At 41.7% G+C, this 27,920-nt stretch overlaps 1 protein-coding gene across 1 annotated transcript; it reads right to left on the bottom strand.

Moving 5' to 3' along the window:
* Nucleotides 1-567: 567 nt before the first annotated feature.
* Nucleotides 568-27,920, bottom strand: MTCL3 (MTCL family member 3). The gene is given in 8 exon segments (XM_068405056.1): nucleotides 568-678; nucleotides 1,052-1,066; nucleotides 1,969-2,372; nucleotides 2,375-3,143; nucleotides 3,764-3,835; nucleotides 22,854-23,012; nucleotides 26,436-26,660; nucleotides 27,021-27,920. Coding segments are annotated over 8 exon segments (2,655 nt in total).

The raw sequence follows: 27,920 nt of genomic DNA, 5'->3' as shown, positions 1-27,920 counted from the left end.
CATTCTGATTTCATCCCCTCCGTGGTGTGTAATCCACATAATACAGCGCTGAAAAACATTATCATCACAATCACACAAAATACATACAAGCTGTGACATAAAATTGGAGAATACACATTGAATGTGGTTTTACTATTCATATGTGGCTAGAATACAAATTCTTTTTCTGGGAGTGGGAAGAGGAAAGGAAAAGACTCCTCACACCCACTTTGCATATTTACGTTTTGCCTCTGATTTGGTGCAAATTAATGAATATTAAATTTGTTCCAGTCACTCGGGAGATTTTTATTCAAAAATGATAGAAACAGATGAAGTGAAAAATATCGTTTTCTGTTTGCTTACCTGGAACACCGTGGTGAGCAGGTTTCCTATTCAACTGGGTGACTTTTTGGTATGTTTTTTGCAGTTTTTTTGGTTTTGTTTTGGTTTTGGCAAACAAGTAGTCTTCAGTGTTTTTACAGCAGTGGCTATTACAGAAACTATGTCTCTTGCACTTCTTATCTTGGAGGGTGGACAAAATAAACAAACGGAAAATAATACTACAATGAACAGTAAATGATGAATGGCTTACAGTACAAAAAACAGTGTAAAAAGGAAGACAAGTTTAAATATCGTTGTGTATGAAAGGGATGAAAATAATACAAGGATGAGAATAAGTAAAATGATAGGCTGGAACATCTAGGAAAGTAAATACAAAGACAAAGAGAACAGTCCATTAATGGAATAGCAAGTCCAAAGTTTACACAAAATAAATAGTGAATCAGACTATGCTTGTGGAGGGACCAAGTGCCCATTTCCCATTGACTTCAGTAGGAGTTCTGCATGGTCAAGCCCTGAAATGTGCAATTTAACTATTGCTGTAATTTATTTAGACAAAATACTAATTAGTTTGCTTTAAATTTGTATAAGCCCATGCAGTGCTCTGCTTTTAAGCTAATGGGAGCTCTACAAGCTCAGAGCTATTGCTAGATCATAAAGTGAGCATGCTAAATGCCATTTCTGTTTGATTTCATGCAGTACATGTATAGTAATTGATTAGCTTTAAACTCACTGCGTCTGTGACTTTCTGATACAAGGAAACAAAAGACTCATTAGTCAGCATAGGAATAAGAAATAATAGCTTTCAGCTTCACCTGGCAACTACTTTGACAGCAAACTAGCAGGAATGCACAAAGTAAATTAACACAGCAAGATACTTACTAAAACATTGGATAATACCATGAGCAATAACAAGATTTGCCAACTATGGGATTGCATGATAAGATAAGGGTAGGTAATTTTCATTTTTCATGGCAAAAGATCTTGAGTCAGCAAAGAATTTGCTCCCCAAAACCTCTCTGGAACAATTCTGCAGAAAAATGAACTACAGAAAAGATGCTAGTCACTGCTGCATGTAAGCAGTGACCCATACACCTTCAACAACATATAATCAGTTACAGCAATTCCAATATTCACACTACCGCGTGGCTCTGTTACTCTATAACATAGATTTGCATGGTTTATTTTCCTCTGTGGCTTGTCATATTCTTTATAATTTTGGAAATTTAATGTTTCCTCCTGTTTAAAATTAATAGGATTTTCTTTTTATTCATTTAACAGGAACCCAACCACTAAGCAAAAAATCATGTTCATTTATGTGCCAAAAACGCTGTCTGCACTGCCTTTCCTGGCAATGAAGCACAGCTCTGGCAAATGCAGTTGCAAAGCCAGAAAGGAGTAAAATCTTCCACCTCCTAGAGTATAATTCTTTTAATTTCCAGGAGACCAGACTTATTCACTGTTCACAAACAGCCCCATTGGTAGAATAAAGTTTCATATGGCCAAATGAGGATTTAAAATAATTTAAGAAATAGCAATTTTTGTCCACTGTCTAGAATAAAGAATTTTCATGTGCCATACATCAAATTTGAGGCTTAATTCACTTGGCAGAGCCTTTTTACCTGTAGGCCGTAATAAGTAAAAGTCTACCTGACTCACTGACAAAGGTTCATCTGCACTTCGATCATCCGAAGACTTTGGAACTTCGAGTCTGTCGATGAAAGCCTGGAGCTCTTTCCTGAAGGCCTTCATCTGTGCGTTGATTCGGTAAAGAAGCTCATGCTCACGTATTCTGCTGCCATCGTCTTCCTCATCCATCAGTCCAAAGAGGTCCCCATTAGCTACATAAATTCTCGCCTCTGTGATGATGGTGCTCGTATCAGAAATTAAGCGATCTATTGTCTTGCCCAGCCGCTCAGCTTCACAGCGAATGTCCTTCATCTGCTGCCTGTCAGTGAAGCTTTTCTGCCACCCGGATGGTGTTGGATAAAAAGACCTTGTGGGTGTCAGGCACCGAATGTTGCGTACCTCCTCAGAGTCGCTTTCCCCACCGATGGGCCTTCCCTTTTGCGGTGAGGGGGACGAGAATCATCATCGCTTTCTTTTTTTCCTGCATCACTTTCCGCATCACTGTCTCTGGGACTGCCACGGATCCCAAGATGAGAGGCCAAGTCATAGCGCTGCATGTTGGACATTAAGACTCTGTTCTCATACTGGAGTTGCATGACTTTGCCACTCAGCTCGTTGATCTGCATTCGCGCAGCTTTTAGCTCCTCCTGTAACGCCTCTGTCTTGGCATTATCATGGTGTCTAGAGCTCTCATGGGCCCCAGACTTGTACTTGTACTTGTTCAGCTCAGCTGTTACGCGCTTGTTTTGTTCTTCCAAATCAGCTAAATTTCTCCTCAGCAATTCTGTTTCATCTTCTACTAGCTGCAAATGCTGTCGTAATTCTGACAGGGATTCACTCTGCTCTCCTAGGAGCGGGTTAGCTGTCCCTGAGAAATCATCTCCTCTTAAATCATCAAGCTCTGCTTTCAGTCCTCTGTTTTCTACTTCTAGTTCCACTATTTTCCTCCCAAGAATGTTAGCTTCCTCCTCCACAAGTCTCAATCGAAGCTTGAGTTCAGCTTCTCTTGTGGTAGGTGGCCCACCTGCTTCACCTTTTGGCAAGGGACTGTCCAAATCCCCATAAAACGATCTATATTTTTGCAGCTCATGTTCAAATCTGTCTTTCTCTTTATCGATCTTAGCCATTTTCTTCCTCATCAAGGCTGCTTCTTCTTTGACAAACTGTAGCTGGCATTTCAGGTCTTCATTGTCCTCCTTAGAAAAAAGAAAAATAAGTATTTGAAGAAACTTCATGTAAAACAGGAGACCTCCAGTGGACGGTCTTAAATTGCAAGATCAACAACCACAGGTACATAGCTTCAGATACTAAGAGATTTTCATGCAATCATTTTTTCACTGATCAATAAATTAAAGAGAGGGAAATAAATACTTAAATTTAAAAGAGGGAAACAGGCTATTTTACTTGCAACTGAAGTTTGCACAGTCACCAGAAAGCACGTTGTAGGGGTGGGGGACTTGTAAAAAATCCTTATATTTTCTAGGCATGCAACACTGTAATAGACTTTACAGTGTTCAAAACTCCTGAAGTCAGCACACAAAGGGCCTATAATCTTGTTTCACTGGTGCTCCCATTTACACTTTGCCTACAACATAGAGTACATGAAAGCTGGTGGGTTCTGTTGCAGCACCTGCGGTTTGTTTAGGTGGTCCTTGACACAGTGTTGTCTGACTGCAGATCTGGAGTAAGAGCTCTCTGTTTCACAGCATACAGGAAAACAAAGAGCAAACTGCAAATCTACAAATCATGCACACCGTTTCCATAGCGTCCCTTAAGCCTCCACATGAGAATCCAGGCTAACATTATTACAACGTACCTCTGTTGGTGTCTGCTGTGACTTTTTTTCTGATTTTGGTAGGTCTTTGCTCCCTCTTCTTTTCAGTGATTGCTGCAACAACAACAAAACGAGATGCACTGAATATTTTACTAAAGAGGTATATAACTCAGTCATTCTTTTAAAACATAGCAAGTCAAATGCAACTATAAAGGAATTAATTTCTTTTAATCCTTGAGATACCAAATACAGAGGGGAGACACAGCTGCCCAAAAATGACACAGCAATGTTGTACAAGTAAAGTATTGGTTTAATCAGTCTGTTACCTTTTTTATTCAACACATTTTAAGACTAGTGCGTAATGAATGTTTAACACATGACAAGAGAGGTAAGAAAGCAGGTATTCCAAGTGGTAACTTACAGATGGGAAAGCTGATGCAAACAGTGAAACCCAGCTTCAGTATTGCCCATTTGATATTAACCCTAATGGGGCCAAGGCACTTAAAGACACATCTAGCCAGACATGTGGCCTTAGCCTTTCTGGTAGGCAAGCTACACAAAACAGCATCACTGAGATCCCGTCAGCTGTCTTGAGTGTACATCTACAAGCACACCTTTCTCTGTGTCCCACCCACAGGCTTCAGGCTTGCAGCGTATTGCGGTCACACCTCTGTAGGCATACACTGTAGACAAACTCACACATAGATCTGGTAGCTAGGTTTGTTCTGTTTTCAGAAAATATTCAAGTAAATACAATTTAAAACTGCTTGGACTACAAAGTCCTAGTGAGAAACAAAGCATATTAGCTTGAGAACAGCACCACACAAACACACGTATACACCACCATGTAAGCAAGTTTCTTTGGTGACTTCTCACCTGCTACGTAGACAAAGTGAGTAGAAAAGAAACTCCTGCTTTTAGAGCAGGATGCATTGGGATGAAAGCCTACTAGCATATCCAGCAAAAATCTCGTAATTGCTGACAGTAGAAAGTTTGTTAGTGGGCAAGTGGCAGCAGTGGAAAACAACTGCAACCATCCCACTGTCAACACTCGATACAGATCATCAAGAAAACAGCAGGAGAGAGGAAAGCGAGCGAGAGAATATGTTAATACATAACATCCCACTTGCAGCTGTTCCCAGTTTTTATGCTCCCCAGGTAAAACGTAGGCCCTGAGGCAAGGCAGTGATACAACCAACACCATCTCACTCTGAGATTATTCTCTGGTAGAAGGATCCTTTGTGCCGCTGAGAGACATGCATTTCCCTGCACCAGCCAGGGGAGAATCCAGCTCCATACAGGGGGAATTAAAATATGCTCATAATCTTCAAGGAGCAGAGTACAGTGGGTAAGTACGCTATACATAACGACCCTGTGCACTGTTCACTTGCTGGTACCAATTGTTGTCTTTTTTCTGCAGATCATCCCCCTGTAAGAAATACTAAGCTCGTAGACTGCTCACACCAAAGTAAACGTCAATGCCATAGAAATGACTCACATATAAATCTGAGCAACCACAAGAGATGATTTCCCATGAGGCTCTTTGCTTAAATTCACTAGAGGGTTATGCAATAATTAAGAAAAATCACCTCAGATTCAGAATCAGAAATAAAATTCATAGATGGATCAACCAAGTACGAGAATTAAAATTTTTATGCCTCGTGGAAACACTGAATGCTTTCAATAGACAAAACAATAAAACCAAAGATCATTAGCATCTTAGCTGTGATAGCTGGATAGCTGTGAATCACAGAATTCTAAAAGAATCCATAAAAGACACAAAAAATAGTTAAAGTAACTCACTTTTCCTTTAAAAATAAAGCCAAAAACTTTGGGATCCAGTCTACAAACAAAATGCTTCTTCTCCGGGGTCACCCATCAGTTACCGTATTGCAGAAATGGTACGTGCATGTTGAAGGGTTTTTTTGTTGTTTTTCTTTTTGAATTGGCAAATTTATAAAGCATTAAACTTTCAGAGGCACAGCTTCCTCCTGTGTATTACCACTGATTATACCACTACGTATTATCACTTTGAAAAGCCCCTTTTCAAATCAGTTAGCAAAACTGCAAACTTCTCCTTGCATCAGATTCTTGCCAATGCCACCCACTGATAACTAAGAGATAGTTAAACTGTATTTCTGCTTGATTACCTAAATGACTTCTATGCACCCTGCCAAGCTCAGCATCTCTCTAGATATAATGAGGTTCTGAAATGCTGAATTGCAACTTCTTGTATATCCTACAACTTTTCAGAATATGAGAGATATAAAAAAGTTCCCCATGACAAAAAAAAAAAGAGAAACTGTAAAAAGAGCGCAAAAAATATTTTCAAGGGTTTAACATAAAATGAAAAATCTGTTTTTCTCCTTTCTTTCAATATCTTTTGTGTTAAAGTTCCTTTTGGTAGTCAGGATAGCAACATTTTAATTACAGCAGTAGTTGTGGCTATGCAGTGACTGGGCACTACTTTCTATTCTGCTCTACTTGAATTACAACAAACCATCCATGGAGCTTGTATTATTCACCAACAAATGATGGTGTTTAGCAACACCATTTTATAGAAGAAAGCAATGAAGAACATGCACAATTCAATTAGCAGGATAATTTGGGTAAGCGGATTAGGCCCAGCTGGAATTGGTATGATCTCTTTTCTTGTGAAAAACACCATGAGACAATTTCTGATCACTAGAGGTTAAGATCCTACTTGCACATCTCAGCTGACATATAACATCTGCAAAATCACAGTGCCCCATAACATTGTGTTAGGGCACTGAGGCAACACTCGTACTGAACAAAGAATGCCACATATCCAGGCAGCATATCCTGCTATAAATAATAAATTTTGGAGAGTTTTTTCAGAGGTACATTTCACAATTTACAGTGGCTACTCATTCTATAATTTATCTCAAGCCCTGTACTAGTCCACTCTTCCAATCCAATTTTCAACATTAAACAATTTATTGCTGCTAATGAAAAGAAGTATCAAAGCAAAACAGAAAAAGGGAAAAAAAAAGGTCAAGTAAACATATGGCAAAAGCAAAAATAGTAACCCAGGCTCCTGCAACTGAATCTTCATATAATGCCTGCGACTAGACACTATTAAAACTGTCTGCATGTTGCTTGTTTTGACATACTGACAAATGTTAGACCAATGTTAGGGACAGTGAGTGATTCAGCCACCTTCATGTACAAAATCTGTTTGTTAAAAAATTTTTGTGTTTAATCACCTTTTAATATAACTCTCCACTTGTTGATCCTTTTCCCACAGTGTACCACAAAACAAACTGTAGTGCCACTAAAAGTCACCTCTGCTGTTTTCTCGAACTATAGCAAAAAAATCTGCCCCTCATTCTAGAATTGGTTTTGAGAGTTTGTTGTGAAGGGTAATTTTTGGGCTCAGATAATTTTTCTTCTATATAATTTTTAAAATAATATTCAGTTCACTCTATTCAATGATTATGAGTTAAAAAAAGACAAAGGTAAAAGTGACAAACATAAGACTGCTTTTGCACTATCTGATCAGTAATGCTTACCAGACAGCCTTACAGTTTTAATAACCTTGAACCAAGTTACCCACCTGCAGGAGAAAATAAGCAAAAAATTCATATAATACTGTTTCTACAATGGAGAGTTTGCTAAACTGCTCAAGTACTAATCACAGAATCACAGAATGGTTGGGGTTGGAAGGAACCTCTGGAGATCATCTAGTACAACCCCCTGACAAAGTAGGTTCCCCTAGAGCACATCGCACAGGGTCGTGTCCAGGCGGGTTTTGAGTATCTCCAGAGAAGGCAGACTTCACAACCTCCCTGGGCAGCCTGTTCCAGTGCTCTGTCACCCTCAAAGTAAAGAAGTTTTTCCTCATATTGAGACGGAACTTCCCACGTTTCAGTTTGTGCCTGTTGCCCCTCGTCCTGTTACTGGGCACCACTGAGAAGAGTCTGGCCCCATCCTCTTGACACCTGCCCCTAAGGTATTTGTATTGATAAGATCCCCCCTCAGTCTTCTCTTCTCCAGGCTAAACAGACCCAGCTCCCTAATGAAATATTGCAACAGCACTAGGGGTAATAAGACCAGCAGCTGGGGCATGTGTCATTACATTGTATAATCTCTGCTTACCTCTGAAAGACTAGGAGGTAAAACTGAGTATGACCTGACTATTCTAGCATTCTCTGTAGCCAGCACACATGGGGCTGCATGTGTGTTCTGGCAATGCTGAGAAGTTTCCACAGTCTAGATAAGATCACAGGTAATGTTCGTATACACTGGATGACATGCAATGGGCAATTGTGTTGCGATGTTCAGCAGCATCATTTCTTCAGTGACCTTCACTGGAATCGATCCAATGTCTTCCTGGAGATGCTAAGCACTTCTCAAGACCAGATGGTATAATCCTTCTCTTGCCAGCCCTAAACTGCAAGCCAAATGTGCAGTCCTAACATCACCTGTGATGCTCAGTGCTTCTCAGGCGTAAAAAGACCCAAAATCTACTCTGAGAATAGCACAATGCAGAAATAATAGCATCACACTCCACTGAGTAGGAAAGCTGTAAAATGAACTCATATTCTTGCTACCTGATCCTAAGCTACTGTAAATCTCTCAGCAATTAATAAAGAAGCCCTAAGCAAAACACACCAAGATTTTTCAAGACACTTAGGTTTGATTATTTCAAGCCTGATCTAGGGGTATATGATCTAAAAATCTAGGCAACCACAGGAGGAATTCCTGACACGTAAAGGGACTTATGGGTGCACAGAGCCCCTATAACACTCCTTCATCCACCAGGATATCATAAAACAGTGGAAGCAACTTTTCTGAAGAGGAAGAGGTCTCCTGCCATTTGAACCTTTCAAAAGGTGGAAGAGCTAGACATGCTTTGTTCCCCAGCACTACTAGGCCTCATTCTGGATGCAGAAATCACGGTCAGCTTACACTTGGCTCCCTAATCCTGAAATGCAAAAGCAAATCTCAGAACACTGTGAATATTTTGGAGGGAAAGTGCAGGAATAAGGTATTTTGTTGCATAGTGATGCTAGTTAAACCTGTCTCCTAGGGCTTCCTAAGTTGCTGTTTATTTGTCAGCTCAGCCATTTGTCTTTTTTGGGAGAAAAGAGTCGGTCTTTTTGTCACAGGTTGCACAATGCCTAATACAACACACTGTCCCAGTCTTTATCTGGGGCTGCCAGTATGACAGACAGTATCTCAACATAGTTCAAAACACCACCACATAACAATAGCAATAATCACAGTCACAGACATGGATATGGCAATTATGAATTAAAGACATGTGAGATTTTGCCAAATCGAAAAAGAGTTTTCTTCCTCATACTTATTATCACATGTAGAGTTTTTTTAGTCTTCTTAGAAGAGAAATTTTCATGAGAACGGGAAAGTGCAAACAACCAGATTAGGTTCATTGCCTTAGTTACAAAAATGCATATATATAAACCAAAGCGTAGTTACCATATCCCAACAAAGAAGGTTAGTCTGAAAATGAAAAGTAATGAGAAGGAAAATAAGAATGATTCTGCACACAGTGTGCACCTCTATGCTGCTTGCTGGAAATATACATAGAAGCCAGTTCGGCTAAGTTGTGGGCTCATCACACGTGTGCATCTGCATTCAAGCTCATTTCATACTGAAGAGCTATATTAAGTGTGCAGACAGGTCTACAGTCCCTCACCTGGATTCATGGGGTAGGATGGCATCAAGAACATACACATCTGTGTAGGTTTGTAGGCACACAGCAGAGAAAGGAGCTTTGCAGCTCACCCTATGAGACTGTGCACCTTGGACAACACTTCCAGTTACAGGGACATCTCAGCAAAAAATCGGATTTTAGAGTTTGTTTGAGAGGATGCAAAAATTTAAGATGAATTAAGGTAGGAAAAATTCTGAAATCTGCACTTGGTCTAGAAGCCTGAGCAGTGAGCAGAAGATTTTCTGTTAACAGGGGAAAGAAATCCATCTCTCACATGTCAGCAATCACCACTCTGTCCTCTGACTATAAGGAGGGGTCTTCTATTACTCTTCGTCTCTTCTTTTGTCTGTGTTTACTTGGGAAAGTTCTATTGTAAAGCTAGTCATTTGTAAATTGGCTGAAAAATATTTTCTGTAATACAACATATGGAGAAGTTTCAAAGGTGTTTGGGAGCTTAGGTTATTGAAAACAGAGGATCAGACTCTGCAGTGCTCTGAAGTTATGCCAGTGTAATCCTGCCACAAATTGAATCTAAGTTTTAATCTCAGTTTTGTTCAGCAGCTCATATAAAGAAGGTGCTCTGAAAAAAAAAAACCAAAAAAAACATGGAGGCAAAAGCTAAAATGGAAGGAAGACATTTTAGCAGTTTGGACATCCCCACACCTACCTTTCTCACTCTGGTACCAGTTTGCTCTCCCATAAGCCTGCACCCAGTGCTTTTCCTGCTATTTCGACCATGCAAAGATGGAGATGAGGGGAAGGAGAATATTGCAGCGCTGGCTGGAGCAGAATGTCCAGCGGCTTCACTGACTACAAAAGGCTCAGAAGACCTGTGACTGATCCCCGTGCATCAGTCATCCTGAATGATGACTCTTCCCCCTAAACAAAACATGCTCAGCTTCTTAAGGGAAATGCTTATTCCCAGCAAGTGAAGGGGCTGTGGGTCTTAGGCTGACTTAAAGCCTTCAAGTAGAGGTTGACTTAAGACTGTTATTTAAAGGTGCCCTTTGCTAGAAATCTGAAAATCTCATTCTGAAATGAAGTTTGACAGTCTTTAGCTCATTATAAATATTTGAACACTGGGATGCATTTTTAACTAGCTATCATGAACAAACATCCAACTCTTCAGCATTTATCATAAATGTCACTGAACTGGCAAATCACCTGCAAATTAATGCCACAGCAGTCCTAATGGGGTTACGCAAGAATCAATTCCTAGTCCTACACTAATTAACATTTTTTGCTTCTGCCTGCAATAAACATAAAATAATATTGGATAAAGACTGCAGGTGGAGTAAAGGTTGGAGAAATATTAAATACTGAAAAGGTTGGCCACTGATATAAACCTTGATGCAATCAAATAATATCTATTTTAATATGACTAAATATGAAGATACATATGTAAGAACAAGGAGCAAAAGCTATACTAAGACAACAGGAAAACAGCCTAGAGAACAGAGAAGATCTCTTGAAAAGCCACATCTCTGAAAAAGACTACAGGGTCATACAGGATAATCAGCTGAAATAATGTCCAAGTGTAATTTTGTGACCAAAGGGCTTAATTTAGTCCTAGGATGTAGATGACAAAACTGAGGTTCGCTGACCACTAGCTAGAAAGGGATGTGCTTCTCCACAGGGTCAAACCATCCTCAGACAAGTGTAATGAATCACTTCCAAGCAGTGCCCGTCTTTCTCCTTTGAGGGAGGCCAAATTCCTAACTCAGGTTAAATGCTTAATTTTTAGATAGGTAAATGCTATCAACCCTAAGTATGCAGACTGAAAAAAAAAAAACAACAGAGCATTGATGCTGGACTCTTGAATTTAGCGTGGTAGTAAGAACATACTTTTCCTGGCTGGTAACTAGCTTTCAGCAAATTCAGATGACAAGGGAGATGCAAATTTTTAACTGTTCCCGGGACAGTTCAGGAAGAGATTTGGTAGACTGCTCTTAGCTGTCAATTTTTAACACAGACCAGCATCATTTTCTGAAAAGTAGGCATCAATTTCAATAAAATAACCGGGGATATTTATGTCCTACGTTATTCAGGAGGCCAGAGTGGTTGATCATATCATACAGTCCTGGCCTCATAATTTCTGAATGCATGAAACCTGACCAAAGTTTGGGAACTCAGCAACAATACTCCTAGAAGCACACTACAAGGAAACTGAACCTTTGAGCGTATCTATATGTATCATCAAAACAATGTTCCAGTTCAAAACTCTTTCTGGGGCACTGTTACTGGTGCTTCTAATTAGTCATTTATCAAAGATCTAAACTTCTGTCATCTGTAAAAATTAAAATAATTCAGCCAAGCCTGTAATATAAAACACTTGGTAATTAGGCCAGTTGGATGTCATTATCAGTCATGCTTTACAGGGATGTAGAAGCCTCTCATTAAACACAACACTGATGGAAACAGATGCATGGCAAACACCTTCTAAGTGCAAGCACTCATCTGTGACCTAAGCAAAGAGCTTGGTTATTATCCTAACCTGGATTCATTTCTGAGATAGCCAAAGCCAATTAACACAATCATACAACCAGGATCAGATAAAACAAAATAGAACTGATACCCACAGGTCTCATTCTACACATCTTGATATATGCCGTTGTTAATACTAGCAATGGGAAGAAAAAAATCACATAATGTGTCAAAACATCTCAACAGAAACAAACACACCTGAACACCTACAATTTTAATCCACTGTCCTTTACTTCAAAGTAAGAAATGCAGTGCTTGGAACTCTTAACTACGGAGTGTATCAAACCTGAATGTGCTAAAATGCCAGGGGGTTGCATTTCTTGGTATTATGAACACTGCAGTAAGTGAAAAATAAACCTCCAGGCTTTAGTGAACAAACATCAAAAGCCTGGTGTTCTTGTTCCTGGCTAGTATTGATTCCACACAATTCGGAAGAGCAGCTGGGCTGATCCCAGAGCCCAGCACACCCTATAGCTGGGTGTTCCCCTGTCAAGTGACTCATCTCTGTTTAACATGCAGTGACATACACCATACATCATCCATCAGGTGTAAGTCTTTCTTGCTCCAGACTTCCCTATTGATGTCAGAGGCCTCAGATTCCTGAAGGCTGGTCTTACCAGTTAAGACCAATGCAAAGAAGATTCCCTGCACCATTCACCAGTGTGCACACATTTTCCCTCATCTTCATTTTGCTGCTGAAATACCTGTAGAAGCCCTCATTTTTGACCCTTCAATGTCCCTCACCAGATTCAGCTCCAGGTGGGTTTTGGCTTTTTTAACCCCATCCCTGTATGTTTGGACAGGGGTCCTACTTTTCTCTAGGACCACCTTTACTTGACTTCCTGCACACTGGGACGGACCACTCAAAAATTCACAACACTGAAACCAATAGCCTTATCATACTACACAATTTTTTTAAGTGTACTGTAAACAAACACAAGAGACATTATCAAGCATTTGCAACAAAACATTTAAGTTGGATTGCCTCTTTTTTTGGGGAGAAAAAAAGATGGCTTAGGCAACAACATTGAAAGAAAAGAACCAAGATTTACAGTCCAATCAAAAGCCCAGAGTATCACACTACATCTTTTGCATCCTACTATGAGCCATTAGCATACTCATCATCAAACCATATTTTCTCTCTTTCAAGAACTACTTGAAGGTCAAGATTCATATATAGCAGCACATAAAGAAGCTATACTTGCTTCAGTTGGCTTTTCTGATTCTGTAAGAATTATGCTAGCCACTCAAGTTCTCAGAACCATCATTCTGAAGAAGTAATGAGTAATATATTGAATAGTAAATACAGCAATTTCTGTGGTAGTTTTTTTGCATATGGCTCTGTTGTCTATGTTCCCATTTGAGGTCTTGCCAGTCTCTTTCACCTGTTTTTACACTGGAAACTGCACTGAGGTTAATCCCTGAGGGCCCATGTCATGCTCCAGAACAGCCATCTGTACTATGACAGAAGAAGGTTCTCCTTCCTCACACTGGCAGCTGAGTTCAGATGAAACACAGGACAGTGCTTACCTCCATGGTGCTACTTTCTGCTTAGTCTCGTCAAGCTGGAACAAACTGCCTAGGGCTGTGAGGCTCTGCCAAAGAGCCATCAGCAACACAGGCACCTGAAAGATGCACTGGGAAATTCTATGTGCAGAATAACTAATAAATCTACCAGGCTACAGAGTGCCCTGTTTTTTTAACTGTAGACTTGCTAGCAGCACCAGAGAATGTAAACAGAAATTTTTTTCATGTGGGGTTGCTGAAGAACTCAATTTAAGACTATGAGAAAGACAGCTCTGAAGCCAGCAGCGAGCACATGCGCGAAAGAGTAACAAAGCTATGGTAATTTTCCTTTCAATCTGAAACAAGCTCAGCTTTGACCTGCATCAGCACATTACAAATGCTCTGTTTTTCCAGGTGTTTCTTTGAAGGGACTAGTGCACTTACACAGTGGACCAAACACAGTGGTATAAGGGGAAGAAATCATGTATTACTATTATTCATCAAAGCCTTCATGACACTTCCAGGAAGATTAAGACATTTGATGTATATTGATTCCATACAAAAAACATGTATCTAGACCTCTGGTTCAGCACTTAGAAAACATCTCTGTTCTGCCTCCGCAAAGCCTTCCAGCTGACAGAAAGCAATTTTGCAAAGTCATCTGGATTTCCTCTAAATCTAGAGAATCGTGGCCTACTTCTATACTCCCATTCATGCTTTTGTAGCAGTACAAAGAGCTCGGATTTGTCCTCTCTACCGTGCAATCTCTGTCTTTAAGAAACTAAGCAAACCATACAAAGTGTCATACAAAAAATTCCAGAGACCTGACAAAAATTACAAAATGGGCACAAATAAAATGATAGTTGGAAGTCAGTAATGAGCTATAAAAGGCCTTCTTTCTCGTTTGGATCTCAAGGAAGTCATACCCTAAAGTCTGTAGCAACAGAGATACATCTTTTCCAGCCTGTCACACTGTGAGTTCATGCTCACAAATCATTTTCTCTGGTAAGCAGTTACCATCCACCACCTGAGCCACAGTTACTGCACTGTACATTACTCCCACAGAGAGCTGGGCATGCCACTTGTGTTGGCTTTGTCACCAGTGGCGATTGCCCCTTGCCAGTAATTCTCAGCAGTAGGAATTCACATGGCAGCAATGGACTGGACTTGCTGTTCCATGTGTCATCTGCCATCTCATCTGCCTCCATACCAAGTCAGAGACCCTTTGCCTAGTTTTTACAGTAGTAAATGAAATGGTCAGGGACTGTTCTCAGGACCTGATGCCAATTGGCACTCCACAATTCAGTCTCCTTTCAGCTAAAATGACAATACAGCTAAACTTCCCTACAGCCTCCTTCCAAACAAGCAGGATCACATCCAAACTGTCAATCAGGAATGAGCTCTGACGCAGGCTAGACCCCCAAATCATGCCCAAGCACTGAAGCAGTGGTAGCTGACCCAGACCAAAACCATCCGAGGGATCTGGTAGCAATCACTTGGCTGCCTGTGGGCTCTTCCTTAGCCTGATTTACTTTACAAATATAGTTTTTGACTAATGGAAGCAATTCTGTAGCAAAGAACAACTTTGAAAAGAATGATCCAAGCAAAAAATGGTCTCAAGTGCTGACTTGAGACCAGGATGTAGGGACTCATGTCCTTTCTATAACACTGAGTTTCTTTGTGTAATAAGAGCTGTGTAAGGCACAGCTCTTATTCTGTGCCTTTGTCCTGGTTAGGTTTTTTTAATACGGTCATTACTTTTTTTTTCTTTAAAATGGAGCTTACTGCAAAGAGACTCTGATTTTACCCAGAGACTGTATGCAGTGTCAATAACAACTTGACAAGAGAACTTGCAAATCTAAGGCTGCTGATATCCATCGCAGAAAGGAAGGAAAACAAGGTTACATTCTGCCACAGGGAAGGAACTCCCATGCCCCCACCAAACCAGAGCAGCAGCATTATGTTTATAGATTCAAAAGCATTGATCAAACGTAACTTTATTCTGTGATAGCTAAATTATTTTCTGTTCTAAAGATATTTCAGTTACACTCTTTTTCACTACAGTTGCCAGTCTTTCATTATTACTTCCCTATTAGCAAGCAAATCTGCCTCTCCTTTTACACATCCTTGCAAATTTTAAGACAAGTCAACAGGAATCCACAAAGCAGCACACCAGCTTCAATGACTCTCTGAAAAAAAAAAACCCCTCAAAGCATCTTTACTCACAAAACCTTTTCACAATAAGATATTTATGGAGTTTTATTCTTTTGAAATCATTCACTATTTATTACATATGTTTTGGAGCTATATTATTATTGACCATTAGGCTGTTTATTTTCGGTTTTGACAAACTGTCTTGAAGCAAATGTCTCATGTGGATTGCTGATACATAATTAAAATGAAATTTTATGAGGCTTAAGTGTAAACTACTTTTCAAATGCACATAATTTTTTTCCTGTTTATGGCATGACATTTTCAGATAATTACTACAACAGATTCTGTAACAGAAATTAATTTCTTTCTCTATTATGATTCTTTTCTCATATTCAAATAACTAAACTGAAGCAAACTGTGCTTATCCTGCTCACTGTGAAATCACAGTGTGCTCGGAGCAAAGATGTCAGAGTCACACCCTGACAGACGATGAATAGCATCCCTGCTGAGTACTGTTTTTCAAGGAACAAAATATTTGGGCAGGATACCAAAGGTAACAGAATTTCACATAAGCAAGTCTGATAGAAGTAACTGGGGGTTCTGCATCCGCGGGGATGTGACGCTTAAAGAATCACTAAGCTGGGCTTGGAGACAGAGGACTTTTTTGCTTCTTCCTGTATAAACTCAGGCAGAGACTTGTTTCTCATCTCTTTTTTAAAAAGCCTCCTCATTATCCTGTTGTTCTTTTCACCAAAGCAAACTGAATTTTGATGAGGCAACAAACTGAGATTCCAGATCATGGAAAACCTCTGCTTAAAGGTACTTTTAGTAGAAGTGTTGCTGATCGACTTGGAGACTTTGTGTCCTCCAAAAGACCCAGGAAGGAAACAGGCTCGTGAAAGGCTGATTAAATCCTCCCCTGCTGCCATCTGGTGCCAGGAGCAAGTAAATTACTGCAACTCTTCGAAGAGGACCTCTTACTACACTGATCCTGTGAAGCTGATCAGCTACATCAGCAGGCGTACTAGCATCTCATCTCATCTCTCTACCTTGTCCCTACTCCCTCCATTACCAGCTGTTTGAAAGGAAGCTCAGACTCTGAGGAGAAATGAAAACATGAGGTGCAATTAGGAGGTGCTTGGGAGACAGTATGCATCAGGAGGCTCAGACTTTCCCTTTCAAAGCAGCACAGCCAAGTATCCATCTGCAGTGACTTGTGTGCATGTACCATGGGAAACAAACAGAAGCTAGAAATCCATGTGGTTACAGAGCTATGACCTCACTGGGATCACAGAAGCATGACAGGATAGCTCACATGCCCGGAGTGCAGCCATGGATTCACACAAACTCTAAAGGTGAGGAAGGAGGGTTGTGCTCTACACAAAAGAGCAGTTCAATTGCATGTAGCATTGCCTTGTAATGGGTGATGGGCCAGATGCAAGCTATGGGTAAGAACCAGAGGACAGAGAAGCATAAGTGGCATCATTTGGGCTATCTTCTACAGACCATTTGATGAATGAGAGGAGACAGACGAAGCGTTTTTTAGACAACTAGAAGTAGTCACATGATTTCTGCAATGGATTGAAGACAATTTTTCCCACAGGTGATAAACAAGCCAACTGTGGGAATCACTCTGATGGACCTCTTGCAAATAAGGAAGCATTGGTCATGGGTTTGATGGCCAATGGTAGCACTGGCAGTCCTGACAGCGAGATGGTGAAGTTTAAGACCCTGAGATAAGTGACCAAGACAAATAGTGGACAAGAAAGTTTCGATTCTGAAGGCATCCAAAAATGTAATGCTGCTGTTGGATATGGTTGCCTTGTCTACTGGAAATGCTGGAAACTACCACCCATTATGAGACCTGTTTCCAGTTCCTTACAACCTTTCCACATTTTAGATGTTGCAGATTTTCCATGTTAAGCATTGGTCTCAGGATATGTTATCAACATTGTTAGTATTTTGGAAAATTTCAGCAAAATTATTCAGCTCTTTCCAAGAAGAGAATATCCTGGTTTGCTTATATTAAATTATTCTAGCAACTGTTCTTTTGAGAAGTTCCACTGTGCCTGTGCTCTGGAACATTTTTGTGTCTGTGTATGATATATACCTCATACTTTCCTAATTCGTCCAAATCATGAGTGGCCAAACAGTAACCTTTCAGAAACTCCCCATTCCTATACATGACCAGGTAATTAGTTCTTGGAGCTGACCAGAAATTGATGAAAATTCTGTATTTACAAACTAACACATCCTCTCCCACCCCAGCTATCAATCTGCACATTTTCTCCAGCTGATAGATTATGTTCCAGCTCCAGGCCAGAAGGCAAAGCCTAACTAGTCCTGCAATTGTTGTTCCATGCAGGTCTAGACAAAGCTGAGGCTAGGCATTAGAACCAGAAACCTTTTCTCCTAGTGCTCACAGTGATATAAGTGCTGTTTCCTAGTACAGTGAGTGATCCTCCACTGCTCTCAGTCCAGATGAAAAAGTGAAGAGCTAAGGCTTGGAAACAAGGAAAGGAACAGAACAAACCAAGGAAGCTGACAGATTTGTATAAGAGTGTGAAAGAATCAGGGGGAAAGCACAAATTTCGCAGAAGAGAGAAGCTGTAACTAAGAAATGGGGATAGTATACTTGGAGTAGAATAAGAGGAAAATGGACTGGAACAGACTTGAAATCCAGAGGGGAGATTGGACGCTGATGAAGAGCTGGAAGGATGAAGGGAAGGAGAGACTGGGAGGGAGAAGGATAAGACTGGGACTTAGGGACCAGAAGATGGAAAAACAGCCAAGCAAAGGAATTATTACAAGACACATCCAAAAAAAAAAAAGAAAAGAATAAACAGACACAGGATCAAGACTGAGAGAGAGAACATGGAGAATTGGAGACTTTGTGAGTTATAGGAGAAAAACTGGAAATAAGTGGTTGTGGTTAAATGGCAGGAGAGGGGGCTTAGAGAGAGAAAGGGCTGTGAGAAAGGAGAGGCACTAGATTTTTATCAAGGAGACGTGCTGGACAAGCTGATGTTGGTGATCAAGGGAACTGGGACAGGATCATCCCTTACCAGGTCTTTTCACAGCTCTCCAGTCTTTGTTTTTTGCGGGCGGTGGTAGTGGGGGGTTGTTGGTTAGATTCTGTGTTGTTTTTTTTTTACAGCAGCTTATGTTGTGATATTTCCATCTACCCTCCTGATTTCTGTGCAGCCTGAGCACTCAGAGATGTATGGAGAGCTAATCAGTGTCCACAGGTTACATAATCAGGGCAGGCAAAGGTTGGAAGAGTAAGCAGAAAAGTATAATTACTTTCCTGTGGTCCCACAGAAGGTTAGTATCAAAATCAGGAACAGAATTCAGATTGCTCCTCCTGGCTCCAGTGCCCAGTTCCCCAGACTCTGCTTCCTTCTTCCATTTCCATGCAGCATACAAAACAGACAGACTGACAAGAGAGGTACCACTCCAGCAAAACATGGACCCATGTAGAGAGGCATAAACTCCTCTGTGTGCAGTCTGAACTCATGGGACAAAAGACACCTCTGGTTCACAAGCCATGTAGCCACGGTTATCGCAAGCTCTGCGCCTGAGTTGATAACCTATGATTAGAAGAAGAAAATGGTAGCTCGACAACATCACCCTAATGTGTCTGTAAGAACTGAGCTGTCTTGCATCTGCCCGGCTTGGAGCACTAGGAGAACAATCTATTTCTATCCGTAAAGACATATGTCTCTGTAAAACACTGTGCCTCCTGCAATTACAGATTTGCATTGCAATGAGGATTTGTAAAGCCTAGGGTCCAACACATGTGTCATATTTTCCACCTACTTCATTTGCCTCACAACAAACCGTCTAAAGCTACGTAGCTATAGCAAATAAATGAATTCTTAGTTCACATTATGATCACGAAAAGCTCTACAAGACTTAGCTAGGCCTTAACAAACAGTTACCAACAAATTAATGAACATGCTAAGGAACCCAACTCATTAACAAATTTTTGACATATGAAAAAATTACATCTAGCTACAGTTGGTTTCTCTTTCTTCTAGGAAACAATTTCTCTAGTTTGTTCTCAGCTTCCCCAAAAGCATTACAATTGATAATAACAAAGAGCAAACCAGCAGCAGTTGCTACAAATAAATTCTGAGAATTGACAACGTGGATGAAAAATCTTGTGTTTCTGTGTGGACACATGCAGGAATAACACTAAATGAAATAGCTGCAGGTTGGGGGACTGCACGTAAGAGTAACTGATAGAAAACATACACTTTACTGGAACATCTTCCAAATGCTTGCAAGCTTCTGCTGCCATCAACAACAACTTCCGTTTGTCATGGAATATATAATAATTATTTTTTTCAAAAGCTCCAAACAACGAAAGTAAACAGCAACTATCCCTCTATATTAATGGACAAATACATTCACAAGTCTATATTCACCCAAATGTTCACTGGAGGACTCTAGATTTGTCTACACAAACACATCTGCTAGCATTTATCTTTTATACATGTTTGTAGTCAAGTTTACTATATTTTTTAAAACCATGTAGGATCTATACAAGCAGAACTTTGGCTTTGGTCCTGCTCTAGGAACTACCTAACAAAAAACTATGCCTCTGCCTCCAACATTTTCTATTAAGTCTTTTAACCATTCTTCGCTATCTCACACTGTTCATTATAAAAGGAGAACAAATTTCCCATGGCAATTATACATAAATAGTTTTTAAGAAAAATGGGAAGGTTTGTGTTTTTGCAGTACATTTCATGACATAAAAGTACAGAAATCAGTCATTACATACTCTGAGCACTGTTCTTATGCTGTAAAATAAAAATATTTCATTGTCTTTGGAGATTAACTCTCACATTAATTCTAAGCTCAATAAAGTGAAGATCACAATCCAGACAAAAGGTCTTGACTCTGCATTCCTATTTATGCAAAGTAGAATTTCTTAAGCAGGAGGTCCCATTGGTTATAATGGCTGTACTGAAATGAGAAAGGGTTGTAAACCCATGAAACTGGAGGAAATAACTCACAAGCAAACAGAAAATTAACATTATGACCATCTGACAATGACATTTAAGATGCATGAAACCTCCGATTGCCAAAGAAGAAAAGGTATTTTTCACAGAAAAATTCTAATGCACTTCATACTGCTTTGGGTTGCTTTCATGGTTGTTTCATGTTAACATTTTCATAGCTTCTTCACAGATTCTAAATTTCAAATTTGTAAGAATTAGTATTCTTCACCAGCATCCTTCCATTGGTCCCCCAAGTCATGGCATGCTTGCAAAGTGCATAATAATTTAGCCTCACTTCAAATTTGCTTTTCTCTGACTTGCACCTCCTCAACCATCCTCCAACTTCCCTCATGCTGTGCTGAAAGTCCTAGCCTGAAAAGCAGCCTTCTCCTCCTGAAAAGGACTCAGTAGCCTGTTTGAAATACATAAATGAAAACTCCTGCCTAATTATGATGACGCATATAATGACTGGGCATGGCAGTTCTCCTCTCCAGTTCAGTGTAAGGATGTATTTCTGACTCTTTGTCCACTCCACCTCAGCTCTGATGTAAAATCTTACTGCATTTTTCCATTCTGGCTCAGTGCCCCCATTTTGTGCCAATGGGAATCATCCATCTGTTTCAGCTTCATGAAAACAGTGTTGTGTAGAAGAGCCCCTAGCTTAAACATGACACTTTCCTTCCGGAGTCTCAAGTACCCTTCCATTGCTACCAAGAGCAAAGACAGAAAGGGGCAAACACCTAAGCTGAAGAAAGAAGAGGAGAGCAGTATGAGAGAAGCAGGACCATAGTTCAGCATAGTGGGCCAGAGGGAAGAATCAGGCAAAGCAGCCTATTTATTGGGTTAATTTTCTGCAGGTACATAGCTCCCAAAGAGCGTAAGCTATTAAATTGCCACTACACTTAGTTGTAATCTGAAGATCCCTAAGAAGCAGCAAGGCAAAAGAAGCCTCCTGTGGTACAATCTATCACAGGGCAGGAGGAAAGGATCCAGAAATGGGAATCTGCAAGAAAGTAGAGTCTGAATTGAAAAGAATAATGGAAAATTAGGAGTAAAGCCAAGCTCAACAACAAATTTTAAGGATAATTACAGAAAGATCATACTATTGTAAAGAAGATGGTCCTGGAAACCAAGTTGTATTTGATGGCAGAAACCAGAGTGAAAACAGAAGAAAGTCTCCAGCAGAGGAGAGCAAAGCTGAGTAAGGCTCAGATTTCATGCCCTTTTCAAATCTGCAATTATCTGGAAAAGCAGCAGAAGGTGGAAAAAAACACCTGTTTATCCTCTACTAACACATTTGAAATACACTTCCTGTAAAGAAAACATATGAATATTTTTAATACTACATCACTTAAAGTAAGTACTTGCAGTTCCTAAAAATACTATTAACTTATACAACTGAAAATTTCCTGCCTTTCTTAACAACTGAAATACATCTCTTCTGCTTCATACAAGATGAAAGCAGACATTGGTATTCCTGCAAGGGAATATTACTAAAAGTGAAAATCAGTGGCATTCATTGAATTTTAAACACTGGACTGGAGAGCTGTTTCTAAAATCTGCTCTGAGAAGTCATTCTTAGTCAACAGTTTCTCTTTTTACTGCATGCTTTGTTATCTCTGTCGGCCAGGCTATTACTGCTGTAATACAATTTTCTGCTTACTTAATGGCACAGTATCTCCCATCTATATAATGGCAAATGGAGTAATTCTGAAGATGAATTAGATATAATGTAAAATTATACTTAGACTGAAAGGCCAGGTAGAGTCTCTCACTCTCCGATACTCCCAAAAGAGCATGAGTCAACAAGATGGGGAAGTGGCTATACCCCCAGCCTCAGTGTGCCTGCCAGTCCCTAGCAGTAGTTAGCAAGGGAAAAATACTGGTCTTTGTAAAAACCATCTAAAACCATGTAAACATCATCTGCAAAGTTAGATGTCTCTGACTCCCTTCAGCACTCTTTCTGCATGTATCTTAACGTAAATACAATGTCTCAAAGCCTCTGAACTCTGTTACCATCAGTTTCACATTTCCCTCTTTGTATAGAAAAAACAAAGCCACAGTTTGGTTTCTGTTTCACCTAGGAAACATCGAATATTTTAGTTTGTTCTCAGCTTCCCAATCACCAAGCTGTACTTCAGCACTCTCAGCAACTCCCAACTTTTGCCTGACATATTTTGTGCCCCCAAAACAAGCTATAGGAAGAAAACCAGTTACATCAGCAAAAAGAATTTGAGAACTTCAAATACTTTGTGTAGAAGTAAATAGAAACACTAACCTCTTTCATTTTTTCCAGTTCATTCTGTAGTGCTTGTTTGGCAATTTCAACTTCTATAAGCTGCTGTCTTAATTTTTCATTTTCATCTTCTGTTACAGTACGTTTTTCTTCCACGTTTTCTAACTCATGGTGAAGTCTCACCGATACATCTTTTGCAACCTACATGAAACGATATTTCAAAAGACAGATTAAAAAAAAGAATTCCTGCTGCAGTGCTTAATGCCTAAGCAACCATTTACAGGTTAATACTGGATGTTTTGATGGAAGTGGTATGAAAGGAAAGATGTAGGCAAGAACATCCACAGACAGAATTCTGAATAATTCCAAATTCAAACCGATTCCTTCCAAAAATGGTGTATTATTCCTATGGACTTCACTGGAAACCACATTAGACACTAAACCACAATTCCTTCTTAGGTTCTGTATATCAACAGTAAAACAGGACCTTCATTATTCCTGGAGACAGCGCAGCATCTATTTTCTCTCAACCACTGCTAGTTTATGTTTTTCAATGCACTAAGGCATATGCCCTTCAAATACTTGACATGCAGAAGCATCTGAAGGCAGGTCCCACCTTCTCCAAGCCTACCCTACCTGTGCATTGTGTAGGACCACAAAAAGACACATCTTTATTTTGACCCTCTTAGTTTCTCTCTCCTTCATGGACAGTTCATCTAAATATCTGGTATTTACTAATATTGGTTAATTTAAAGAATAAAATATGAACAAATAAGATTTTTACGGACCTTGTGTTCACTCAAATGATGTCCAATATTTTAAATGAAAATGCACACTGAGATTTTGCTTTTTTCTTTTTTTTGTAACACATTTTCACAGGAATAAGAGTTAAAAGGCACATGTCAAGATCTAATTTCTCTTCTTCATGTAAAGTAGTGAGATTTTGCCATTCAAGCCACTTGCATTGTATTTTGTGAAACCACCAGAAACTATAATCATGCACCAAAAATATTTAAATATACACTAATTGCTGTTATGATGGTGATTTAGACACATAGTTTGAAAAGCCTAATTTCCTGCTTTTTTTAGAACGTTGGGAAGTATAATTAATCCTTCTTAGCATTAGCTAGGGGTTCTCAGAGAGCTATCCTTTGTGGCTTTCACTAGAACTCTCTTTGACATCCTAAAACTCTAAAGAAAAAGATAGTAATTGCAAGCAAGCAGTCTAGAAGAATCAGATCTATCAGAAAACAGCAGCAGCAGCTAGTGACTCAGCCTCCTCTGACAAGAAACCCAGTGTGTGTGAATTACAGATACAACACCGCAGTGTAGCACAAGATCATTCAATAACCTCCCCCACTGCACGCACGCTCAAGAGACGTAATGCCCAACAGGAAGAGAGAGTGGAGAGGAATTTCAATTATAACCATACTCCAAAGAGACTGCAGGATGAGCTGCGAATCACACCACAGGGCTGTATCGTGATGGTTTTTTCCTACACTCAGTATTAAACTGCTCATCTGGTTGTCCAACCAAAGTAAACGGAAAATCATAGGGGACATTTTTAACAGCATCCTATCAGAATCTGTCTTCGGTCCATAGATACAGTCCGTGTCAGGAAATACAACCAAATAACAAAATCATTACTGGTAGTGATTTTTTGACACCAGATTTGGTGGAGTGGCAAATAATGCAGAGAAATCCTACAGAGCATTCTAGATCATATGGGAAATGGGACTTACTTATGCAAGATGCATTTTAATGCAGCTAAATGCAAGGCTGTATCTCTGAAGGATTAAGTCCTCTAATATATTACCTGTGCAAAAAGGACAATGTTATTTTGGATATAAATTCTTCAGAAGAGGCCCCGGGAACACCACAGAGAACTGCACGTGAGTTACAATTATGGTTAGCCAGCACTCAGAATTCAATCAGGCAGAAATTTGGAGTTAGGTGTTCATCCCTACTCCAAAGCAGAACACATTCATGATCTGTGGGAATGCTTTGCAAAAACACTACTCCTTTCAAATAGTCAGTTGCATGGTTATTGGGAAAGACATGGGAGAAATCCTAATAAAAGTGAGCCCTTTGTCTAGCTCAACCTAAGGCCTTAGCTGCTATTTCCTATATGGCAGGCAGGCACCTCACCAGAGGTGCCCTCACCATTTCCCTCGCAGGCCCTGCGCATGTATTACCTGCTAATATAGAGTAACATTGAGCCAACAAACAGATCAACTCTATAAGCCGGAATCACAACATTCACTTGAGACATGAAGGCTTACGTTCAAAATCTGCCTGCAAAGGTGCACATCTCAACTATTCACCTAAGCATCATCATTCTGAGTGTGCACAATGTCCCTTGCTTCAATCAGCAATTCCACCTGAGCCCTGACAAAGGGGTCATTTTGCTTCTGACTAGGAAGACACTGCTTTGTCAAGAGCCATGTGAACAGCTGTGCTTACAGAACTGTCATGGCCACAACAGCAAATGTGGGTTTTGAATATGCACAGGAAAGGAATACCAAATAGAAATACAGAGAAGGATATTGGCATTTTAAATGGCATTAGTGAGAAAATTACTGGAATGTGTCTTCGACTGGTGTCTACATTTTAATAAGAATGATGAAAAGCTGGAAAATTTTCAGAAAAGATGATCCAAGCCTCCAAACCAGGCTTGGGAATAACAGACTCTCAATCCATTATACTTATCAGAAAGAAGTTTTAAGAATGACCTTGTTCCTGATCATGTATTAAATTAGCATTTTCAACTGCAGTCCACTGAATCCAACAAGCCATGGGTAACTAGTCCTATACAGAGGATAAATATTACTCTACAGAGGTCTGTACTTCCATGAGAAATGGAGGGACACCAGTCAACTGAAAAAAGTTGAGGAGTCCTGATTAAGTAGGAGCCTTAACGAAGTTTAGTGGATGGAAGTAGAAATTAAACAACTTACAACTAGCGCAAGAAAGGTGTTATTTTTGTAACAGGACCAAACTAGAATGGAGATGATGGATATTTTACCAACAACAATCTTTAAACAAGGACTGAAACTTTTCCTCAACAATGGGCTGTGGTTCATTCAGATGTTATGGATTAAATACCATTGATTACACAATGAAATTTGATGTGTCTGTGGTTTCAGGTGGATGTGGAAAACCCTGCCTTCAGTGAAGATAACAGCAGTTTTTCCACTGACACCAAGGGAGTCAGGATTTTGTTGTGACTCTGCAAGTATTCAATCTACCAGTCCTCTGAAATCTTTACGGAAGAGTACAGTAATCCGCTCAAAGTCAATGGGACGAATCAGTGAGGCTGGTTTAATTGTGCAGTGATAGGGTATGTTTTGCATTCATCATAAAAGATCCAAAACCTCTAGATCCTAATTTGTATTTGAGTCACTTCTTGCACATTAACTTCACAAAAAATGATTGGACTAAAGTTGAAAATACGTTACCTACGTACTGAAGGGCTTCTATGACCAAGGTAAGCTTGACCATTGCTATCCCATGAGATGCACTGGGTGCACAGTGTATAACAGAACAGATGGAAACGCCTGAGTCACGAGCACCGTGTCTCCATCTGAGGCGCTCCCTCCCCTTGACACCAGCTCACGTCCATACCTTGAGGTCCTGCTCCATGCTGCGCAAGAGCTCGCCGTCGATCTCGCCGGTCTGGGCGTAGCGGAGCCTTTTGCGCTCAGCCTTGCGCAGCCGGTACTGAAGGATTCGACAGTTCTTGTTGGCTCGCTCCAGTTCGTGCCGCATTTCTTGAAGCTGACAAGCATCCTCCTCAAAGAAACTGTCCCTCATCTCATCCATCTCTGTCCTCAGCTCATCTATCTCATTCTGGCACCGGGGCGAGAAGGGAACAGGGATGCAACAGGTGGGTCAAAAGCCCAAATGTCAGCACGTATAGGGGAAGGCGGCCAAAATGGAGCTCCTGCCCGCAGGGACGCCAGCTAAATACAACCCAGCTCATTAAAAGCACCGCAAGGAAGCAGAGAAGTGCCACTGCCTGCACACCCCACGACAGGGCCATCTTAACTCTGCCTCCAGCGTTAGTGCTGAGAGAGAGGGCGGCGGGGAAGCCCCTTCCCGGCGCGGGTGGTGGGGAGGCCACCCGGCCCCCGCCCGGCCCCGGCTCCCTCCCCGCGCCCGCCACCGCCCCGGCCCCCCAGCGTTGTCACCGCCATCCCGGCCCCTCACCTTGAGGCTCTCGTTCTCCTCCCGCAGCTTCTCCATCTCTTCCTGCATCTCCTCCTGCAGCTGCGGGCTCAGGGCCCCCTCGGGGGCGCCGCTCCTGCCGCCGCCGCCCGCCTCGTCCTGCCGCAGCCCCTCCGCCCCGGCCGCCGCCATGGCAGAGGACGAGGAGGCGGAGGCCGCCGGGGGATGCTCGGCCGGGGCGGCGGCCGCGGAGGCGGAGGAAGCGCTGCCGCTGCTGCTGTGGTTGCTGCCCTTGGTTTGCATCTGGGCGGCCGCCGCCAGCCCCTTCCTGAGGTGGAACTGGATGAGCTCACTTTGCAGGCATCCCTCCTTCCAGTACCCGCCGCCGCCCGCCGCCCCGCGGCCCTTCACCGCGCCCGAGGAAGATGGAGGCGCCGGGGCCGCCTCCCCCGCGCCCTTCAGCGGAGACCGCCCCGCTTTACCCCGCCACTGCTTGGGTGGCGGCTGCAGCGGCGCCACCGCCCCCTCCCGCTCCCCCCCGCCGCCGCTGCCTCCTGCAGGGGGCGCCTCCTCCGCGGCCCGCGGAGCGGCGGGCTCGGCGGCGCGAGGCGGCTCCTCGGCGGCGGCTTTCCCACTAGAGGCGGGCGGCGCTTCAGCACCGGCGCCGGGCTGGACAGCTCCCGGCGGCCCCGCGCCGCGAGGCGGCTTGTCGGCGGCGCGGCCGCGGGCGGCTTTGGGGGCCTGGCCCGGCGGCGGCCGCGACGAGGCGGCCTTGGCGGCTGCGGCCGGGACGCGGGAGGCGGCGGCGGCTGCGGGCGGCGGGCGCGGGGGGTTATCGCGGACCCTGGCCGGAGAGGAGGCTCGCTGCTGCTTCCTCCCGCTGCTGCCCTCGGGATGGAGGCGAGGCTCGGCGGCGGCGCCCCCTGCAGGCGGCTGGCTCAT

This window comes from Nyctibius grandis, chromosome 1 (genome assembly GCF_013368605.1).
Source record: "Nyctibius grandis isolate bNycGra1 chromosome 1, bNycGra1.pri, whole genome shotgun sequence".
Taxonomy (NCBI): domain Eukaryota; kingdom Metazoa; phylum Chordata; class Aves; order Nyctibiiformes; family Nyctibiidae; genus Nyctibius; species Nyctibius grandis.
Note: the sequence above shows the minus strand (reverse complement) of the source record. Positions and strands in the feature narration are given on the sequence as shown.